This window comes from Carya illinoinensis, chromosome 15, assembly GCF_018687715.1.
Source record: "Carya illinoinensis cultivar Pawnee chromosome 15, C.illinoinensisPawnee_v1, whole genome shotgun sequence".
NCBI classification, from domain to species: Eukaryota; Viridiplantae; Streptophyta; class Magnoliopsida; order Fagales; family Juglandaceae; genus Carya; species Carya illinoinensis.
In genome coordinates this window covers 40,604,134-40,612,988 of record NC_056766.1, presented here as the reverse complement: position 1 = coordinate 40,612,988, position 8,855 = coordinate 40,604,134, and the positions used below count along the sequence as shown (strand labels likewise).

Sequence of the window (8,855 nt, the reverse complement as noted above, 5' to 3'; positions counted from 1 at the left end):
AGTTACAAACTAAATAAGTTCTTAATCCAACCATTAAAATAAAATCACTCATCATCATCAAAAAGACAATAAGGATCAAGATTCGACATGTTAATCAAAATATTTTCATCAATGTCACCACCATCATCAACATCAACACCAACATTATCAACGTCTTCCTCATTTAGTGAGATTAATGGCTCCTCAATACTTGCCCAATCCAAATCATCTCCATCAAGAAGCTCAGATTCTTCACTCACCCATTCTTCCATCAAGTCAATATTTTCAAGATTGATTGGATTTAAAGCATCTCTTCCCTTTTTTATGCTCCAGTCAAAATAAAATCAAACATAATTGAAAATATTATGTATATTTTCAAAAGTGAAAAACATTAATATTAAAAAAATTTACCTCTCTCGCAGCTTCAAGTTATAACGAACAAATACTAAGTCATTCAAACGTTTATGTACTAATCTATTTCTCTTCTTCGAATGAATAAAATCAAATGTACTCCAGTTTCTCTCACATCCAGTTGCACTACAACATTGACTTAGTACTCGAACAACAAACCTTTGAAGCGTTGGAACCTCGCAACCAAATTGGGTCCACCATGCAACTATAACAATAATGTAATTATAAATTATTAATTAAATGCAAGTAAAATAAAATAAGATAAAATTTAAAGTACAAAGTCACACCATTTAACAAATGATATTAATAAATGATAATACCTGGATTAAGCTTATCACGCTGGCGGATTGCTAAAGCATGTCCAAACTCACCTACTGCATTATTATACGAGTCAAGTTCTTCACTGATCTTGTCTTGATCATCAGGATCAAGTTCCATCTTCATAATACAACTGTTGAAGCCTCTTACAACATCATTTTTTTTTTTTAAAGCTGGGGCTATAGAAAATTCCAGGGTTAAGAAGACAACCCGCCGCATGTAATGGACTGTGAAGCTGCTTATCCCATCTAGAATCAATGATCCTGGTGAATGGACTGAATATACTAACTTTGTTATTACATCTTGCTTTTATGTTCTCTTTGGCTCTTTCCATTGCATCATACAAGTATCCCATTGCAGGCTTCTCATCCCCGTCAACAAGTCGTAGAACACGAACCAAAGGCTCACTAATTTTAACAATAAATTGACATTGAGCCCAAAACTCTTTATCTTCTAAAACAATCCCAGCTATCTTTTTCCCTATGATGCTTTTAGAATGACTTAATGCAATCCATTTATCACAAGTAAACATTTGTCTCAGTTCTTTCTTAAACAAGAGCAAGCATTGGATACTTAAAAAATTTGTCGCAAACCTTGTAACTGCAGGACGACACAAATCATGACCTTTGGTGAACTCTTGTCTCATCAATGCCAAAACCCAACCATGGTTATAGATGAACTTTGTTATCTTTTTTGCCTTTTTTATAGTATCATCAATAAGGGGAAAATATCTTGGATCACAAAAATTCTCCAACATCAAGTCTATGCAATGAGCTGCACAAGGGGACCAGTAGAAAGAGCCATACTTCTGTTGTAACTTTTTTCCTGCAGCTTTATAACTTGCATCATTGTCTGTTATGAACTGCACAAGATTCTCAGCTCCAATTTCTTGAACAACCTCATCAAAGATATTAAACAATGTTTCAGCATCTTTTCTAAGGCCAGATGTATCAACAGACTTCAAGAACATTGTACCTTTCGGACAATAAACTAAAAAGTTGATTATTGATTGTTGCTTCTGATTTGTCCAACCATCTGCCATTAGTGTACAACCGGTGTCATTCCAAACCTTCTTAATTTGTTGCAAATAATCTTGAACCTCATTCACAGCCATCTTTAACAAATTTCCTCTCAACTCATATAAAGAAGGGCCCTTAAATCCTGGCCCGATAGCAGTCATGGCATCGATAGCTGGTTGATAAAACTTGGATTGAGCCGCATTGAACGGCAGATTAGAATCATACCACCAGCGTGCTACAGCCATCTTTGCTTGTACAAGCATCTCATTCGAACACATAAAACTCTTAATTGAAGGTTGGGCCCCAGGAGTTGTTCTTGGAGCAAAAAATCTACTTAATCCCCCCACTGACTTTCCAGTTCCAGATTCTCTCGACTTCCCCTTACCTTTTGAAAGCTGAGACTGTCCCTCCATACTATTACTATCATCAATATCATCAGATGTTAAATCTATATCGCCTCCAATCTCCAAGCTTATTTTTCTTTTTTTCTCTTTGCTTCTTTTCATTTCATCAAGCAACTCTTTCATTTGCCATTTTACATCTTCAGAGACCTTTTTACATGCTTCTACATTGCCTGGAATCCCAGCTAGATGATACTTCAACCGAGTGATCCCGCCACCTCTAATTACTTTATTACAATATAAACATTCAGTATTATTTCTAGCCCCTGGCACTGCACGTGCATGGGCCCATGCTGGATCTTCTGATCTTACAGGAGCAAGTGTTGTAGATGTAGCACCGGTTGATTGACAACTAGACATTTTTATATCTCTATATAATAATTCATAATTCAACACTTATTCAAATTCAAGTGTTTAACACTTAATAGACTGAAACTTAACATAATTTACTTGTACTAAGTTGAAACTGGAAAATTGAAAATTGAAATACATTCATCATCACTATCTTCAAGAATCTGAAATGAATGATCAACCAAAATAACTGTAAACCAATAAGTAAAATATGACAAGCAATTCCGTGTGTACTGCATAGGCCAAGAAGAGAGAAAAAAAAAATAATAGAGAAAAAAAATTGCTAGTTTACTGCATCGTAGAAGAAAAAAGAAAAGACCAACAAGGAAAAAAAATAAAAAAATAAAAAAAAGTGCAAGCAACGAAGTCAAAGAAAAAAAAAAAAAGGTGCCGGCAACTAGATCAAAGAAGATAAAAGAAAAGATAAAAAAGATAAAAAAAAAAAAAATTAGTGCAGGCAACGGCAACGAGATCAAAGAAGAGAGGAAAAAAAAAAAAAAAAAACAAAGTGCAGCACTGCAGGCTACGGCAACGAGATCAAATAAGAGACGAAAAAAAAAAAAAAAACAAAACAAAGTGCATGCAAAGATCAAGAAAAAAAATTGCAAAGAGTCAAAATCTCATACCAGTAGCAGCTGCGCAAACTCTCCACTTCAAGTCCAGGTGCACGGCGGCAGGAAATTGGAAAGAGAAAATGATCTAAAAGTGAAACTGAAAACCTAAAAGACTAATGGCCAAAATGACATAAATGACCCTGACCGGTTATCTAAATTTCAAAATTGCCATTAGTACATAAACTTTAAATCGGCAGATTCATACCGGACGAAATTTATATTTCGGACGAAATCTGGAATACCGGCCGAAACAGTACTGTACCGGCCGGTACACCCGGTATTTTGTCCGGTACGAAATATATAGATTTTCTGTACCGGACCGGATACCGGTACGACATGTACCGGCCGATACGGTACGGTATCAAAAACACTGGCAGAAACCCTAAACACGCAGAAACAGAAAACCACCCACATTCGATCCTCTTCTCTTCTCCTTCATCTTCGCACAAAAACAAAAATTTGGAAATTTATCTTCTCCTTTGTCTTTGCAGAAAACACAATCTCACCATTTCTCTTCTCCTTCATCTTCGCAAAAACTCTAAACTCACCATTTCTCTTCTTCTTCATCTTCACAAAAATCCTAATCTCGCAGAAACCCTAAAAGTTGCAGAAAAGTTACAAAAACAAGGGGTGAAAACCGACTTATTCGGCACGATTTTTGGGCAAAACTAACGCCGACCAATGAGAGGAGAAACGGAGGAGCAACCAACCGTAATCGGTCGATGGGGAGGAGAGAAACTGGCTGTATCAACTCCAACGGTTCTTTGACGGTTCACGGTCGGTTCTCGATTTCTCCTGTCGGCGATGTTCTTATGATAGCTTAGAGAGAGAGAGAGAGTTGCAGAGGAGAGAGAGGGGGCAAGGGAAACAATGAATGAATTCAGGAAAGAAGAAGGGTGAAGAAGACGATATAAATTCAGAATGACACCGTTTGGTTTCTAATCCAACGGCATCGTTCCCCTTTTTTTTTTTTCATACTTAATGAATAAAACGATGCCGTTTGATTTAATACCAAACGATGTCGTTTCAGTTGTGTTTTAAACATAACTTCAGTCATAAAAAGACGCCGATCTACTTAAACTTAAGTAGAATGACATCGTTTCACATAGGTATAATATAAAAAAATAATAATAATAAGGGTATATGTCATCAGCTGATTAAGCGGTTTGAGCCAAGCTCAAACTGCGACCAAACCGACGTCCGTCAATTTTGTTAAAACGTTGCCATTTGCCAACCGGTTCCCTGTTAGTTTCAGCCGATTCCAGCCTCTGACTACCAGTTTGTGTCTGTCACGGCCGGTGTTGCAGTTTTTGTACACCCCTAACAAATACAACAAAAATCACTAGTTTTGGGAGATTTGAGAAGCCCTATGCTAAAATGCTAAACATAAGAAATCCCCATTCTAAGCATTTCATAGAGAAAGAAAGAGATTTTGGCATTTTGTTGTTTTTACAGGAGAGTTTTGAAACAAATATCTCAGGAATAGAAGACGAGCAGCAGACGGAGAACGTTTCTCTCAAAAATTCGAAAGCATTGACTTCGGGAACAAGGGGAAACTGATTTTCTTTCAGTGTCTTCTAGGGAGTACGTATACAAGAGAGAACTCCTAATTACAATTTAGGAACTAGAAAAGTATACAAGAAAATCATGAAAATTAACCTAAAAATAAAAATAAAACAATTGCAAAGACCCAAAGAAATAACAATGGAAAGAGAAACATCTAAGCCCTTCCGACTAGCATTCCCAGTCTTCATAACTCCGGCCATTCCTTTCAAGCCAAATACACCACATGAAGCAGAGGAATTATTTTCCATATGGCTGCAATTTTGGGATCGATTACCTGAAAACCTCTCAAACAATCCAGAAGATCTACCACCCTTCTAGGCTTCTCATCAGAATTTTAATTACTTTCTTTAGGGAATTCTGTTGTAGACAATTTTTTTTTTTTAAATTTTTTTTCCCCACCCGTTCATCATCCCTCCCTATGGTGTGTACACATACCCTTTATATCTGAATTTTTCAAGGTTAAAGTGATAGGTAGACATCCCATAGTACTCTGATGTGCATATGTACCTTTTCTTGATGTTCCCGTTAGATGTAAGATATTCTCCTGAGAATTAGATTATATTTGAGTTTGGGCATTTTTAATATTAGCAACCTATATGCATATAAAAAAACAATAATAATAATTGAAACATAGACATTAAGGTAGCTGTCAACTTAGAGCTAATTTTGATGATTGAGTTGGTCTGGATATGATCATGGAGCACATTCTTGATGGTGGCTCCCTTTTTGTACATCAGTCTTTAATTGTTTTTAAAGGGGACGGTACCCTGTAAATTTTTACACCAATTTTCTATTTTAAAAACAAGAGAATAATGGAAAATTAGCAGAAATAGAAGTGCCTGTTTTGTCTGATCCACTAATAAAAAAAGTACGAGTTAAATGGTGACACCTAATAGATTTATTGCTTTCATTTAAATTCATGAGAAAGTGAGAGTACGTCGTGCATCAGGGGCGCCTTTCAAATGCTCCAGTGTGAAAGAGTGATTTATCAATGTAGAAAAATAAAAAGTGGGAGAAAGGGAGGCAAAAAATTATTTAAGTTGAAATTATAAGGAAACACGTGGTTGATTCTTAAATCTTTGGTCTCTTTCTTTGCTTTTTCTCAAGTAAACGAATATAATTTTATCATCATCATTTTTCCTACACTCTGTACGTGAGTGAATCATTTGAGAGATGACTTTTTGTGGCAGTAAGGAAATAGGATGACGATTCTTTCTGTGGAAATCATTTTCCATCAAGATACCAGCTCCTTATGTGGATTAACTATGATCTGTCAAAGACTCTTTAGCTTGCACTGATACCTTGTTTGAAGGTTCTGTTTTGTTATTCAATCAATTATGCTCATTTTGAACTTTTCCCATTTATTGTAGTAATAACATAATTGAAGATGAACTGATGACTACTGCATAATATGCATGGAATTCTACCAGCAGTGTACTAAAATGAAGTAATTTGCTATGTTATATGTAATCAATACATTTCCTAATCAATTTGTGCTTTTATCTGCTTCTACAAATTATTGATATGCTTTAGTGTTCCCAGAAGAGCAAAAGCATATGGTGAAACAGCTTCTGAGTTTCGGGTCAGTGATGGAGAATCCATCATTTCCCATTAACTTCTAACCAACACTTACCTATCAAAAAGAAAAACTTCTAACAGACACTTGCAACGAGCATAAAAATGGTCTGAAGTCCCACACCACCAATTTAGTTTTCCATGCAAGACGACTACATGAACCTGATTTGTCATGTGTTCCATAATTTCACATTTTTTTATTTTATTTTGTCTTAATAAAATATAATAGTACTTTGAACTGGGCATACGTGCCTCAGGCACGTAACATCTTCCTAGTGAATATAAAAACAGAGAATTTCCAGTTGGTATAGACTGTATAGTGGGGTGGGGTCTTGGTGAATGGTTTCAACACACAGATCGGCCACTCGGGCAATTTTTATCCTCGTTTTGCTTGTTTGATATTATTAAGGTCCCTTTTTGATCCTAGTATATATATATATATATATATATATAATGCTTTTGCTTGAGTAATTGCATCGAGCGGCCATGATCATCAAGTCAACACTGTACCGTCATTGACGTTTCAATTTTACCTAATTGTGGCAAATGCATGCATTGAGATGAAATTAATTAATTTCTGTGCAAGTTAAGGGAATCTAAACTGTTGTTGATTTTCTTTTTCATCATACTGTAATTGTTGATCTTCTTGGGCTGCATTTGTCAAAATACAGGGTAGTTTCAGAAAGTTACTAGTTTGAGAAATGACACGAATCAAAGGTCCTAAAGCTCTGGATGGGATTATTATCATACTTTTGTACCCGTCTCAACATTAGAATGAACACTTGAGGAAATGATAATCCCTGCTTACTGGTTACTAATCAGGTCATTTACTAATGCATAATGAAAGACTTCTATATTGGCCTGCCATTTTGTAGTTAACCGTACGTGGCAGAGGCAGTGGAGGAGCTAGGATTTTATAGAACATTTTTCTTTTGAAGAACATTTCTTCAATTATAATGACAATAAGTTCTTTACACTTCTTTAGATGAGGATGCATTGCTACATGATGTAATGGATGCCAACTGCAGACATGCCACTGTTCCTCCCTGTCTTGTTGATGTAGGATATGCAAAGTATGTGGCACAATACCGTTTCATTCCAAAAGATTGAATTTATTATCAATACCATAAACACAGACATGTAAGAGCCTAGATTGTTAATTATGGGTTCTGCCCCTAAAGATCTGTCAGGTAGGAAATGCAGTCGGTAGAGTTTTATTAATCATTTTTCCTCTAGAAAATCCTACATATTTATGATTTTTTTTATAAAATTATTTTTCTTATTCTTGTTCTGTTAGAAAATGTGTACAATGGATGAATTGGGGAGATTAAAAAATGTGGATGGAGTATTTGGATTCAAAGATGTTAGGCTAAATTTCTAAGCCTAGGTTTTGGGGAGTAACCCAGAAACAAATTGGTTTGATTTGTACTCTTTTCCATTAATTTCCATTTCACAACTTATTGAGTTGCAATGTTATTATATTCGGAGAAGCTTGGAATTCTTTCTCATGAATCCTGATTTGTTGTAGACGCTAGGCACAACTGATACTTGAACTGATGCAAGATTTTGATAGACTTCTTTTATTGTACATCTAGATTTGTAACTCAATAGGAAATTTGAGCTAAGAGATAACTTGTGAATGATTTATTATAATTTCCAACCATGATCCTTATGAATGGGTTGGTGGTTGAGTAAAGAGGGATTTGAGCATTTTTCATTAACAATCTGTGAAATGGTGAAACCTGCAGCCTAGGTGTCTGACATTTTGTTTCATTGATATTTATTTTTCCGCAATATCTAATTTTCTTGCACACACCTCACTAATATTCATTTGTTTCACTTCTTTCAATTTACAAACAATCACAAAACCATTTTGAAAAGAAACAGAGACCATAACCATCCTTTCCCCAACACACTCCCCTCTAGTACGTAAGCATATGTTCATTGAATCTCTCCCCTTAGCCGTGTAATCAACCCTCTCATAAATAAGATTTTTGCACAAAATACACTTCATTATATGCTTGCTCATCATGAACATTGTTGTTCTTGTGGAAATGATCATGGAACTCATCCATTTACTACTTTGATAGTTTCAGCACTTCGAAGACAGATTTAGAAAGCCATCAAGTTTTTGGCGCCGTTGTCGGGGAGCTCCAGGCAGTAGTCATCTTTGTAAGTGTACTCCAAATGTCATTTATTGCTTGAAAAATATTATTTTGAGATAAAGAAAACAAAGTTCTATTTTTGCATTTAGTCTATTTCCCTTTCCTCTCTATTTTCTTTATGTCTCTCTCTCCTATTTCTAAATGTTTTATTTCCACCCTTTGATCAAATTAGCCCCAAGTGTATGGCTTGGCTCCTTCACCTGTGAACCATTAGTTCGGCGCCAAGACAACCTACAAAGCCCTTTGTTCATGCCACTTGCTTTTCCATTCCTCCTCTGTTTTGTTCAAACCACAAGTCCGCAACTTATGGCCATTAATTGGTCTCTCTCTGCCACATATTGAAGACGTTCAACCACACTGAATGCTAAACTCTTGGCCACAATATTCGGTAACAGTTTGACTCTCTACCTCACTCTTGTATCAACCTACTACTTGATGAGGTAGAATAAAATTCTG

The 8,855-nt window shown here is 35.8% G+C and overlaps 1 protein-coding gene across 1 annotated transcript; it reads right to left on the bottom strand.

Annotated features, from left to right (window-relative positions):
- Window positions 1–862: 862 nt before the first annotated feature.
- Window positions 863–2,488, bottom strand: LOC122296932. Its single transcript, XM_043106726.1, has one exon. It carries the CDS (start codon window positions 2,486–2,488, stop codon window positions 863–865), a length of 1,626 nt encoding a protein of 541 aa, XP_042962660.1.
- Between the last annotated feature and the right edge of the window lie 6,367 nt (window positions 2,489–8,855).

What these genes read in the sequence shown, in the direction of transcription:
- LOC122296932 (XM_043106726.1), bottom strand. Translation starts at nt 2,488, where the DNA reads ATGTCTAGTTGTCAATCAACCGGTGCTACATCTACAACACTTGCTCCT.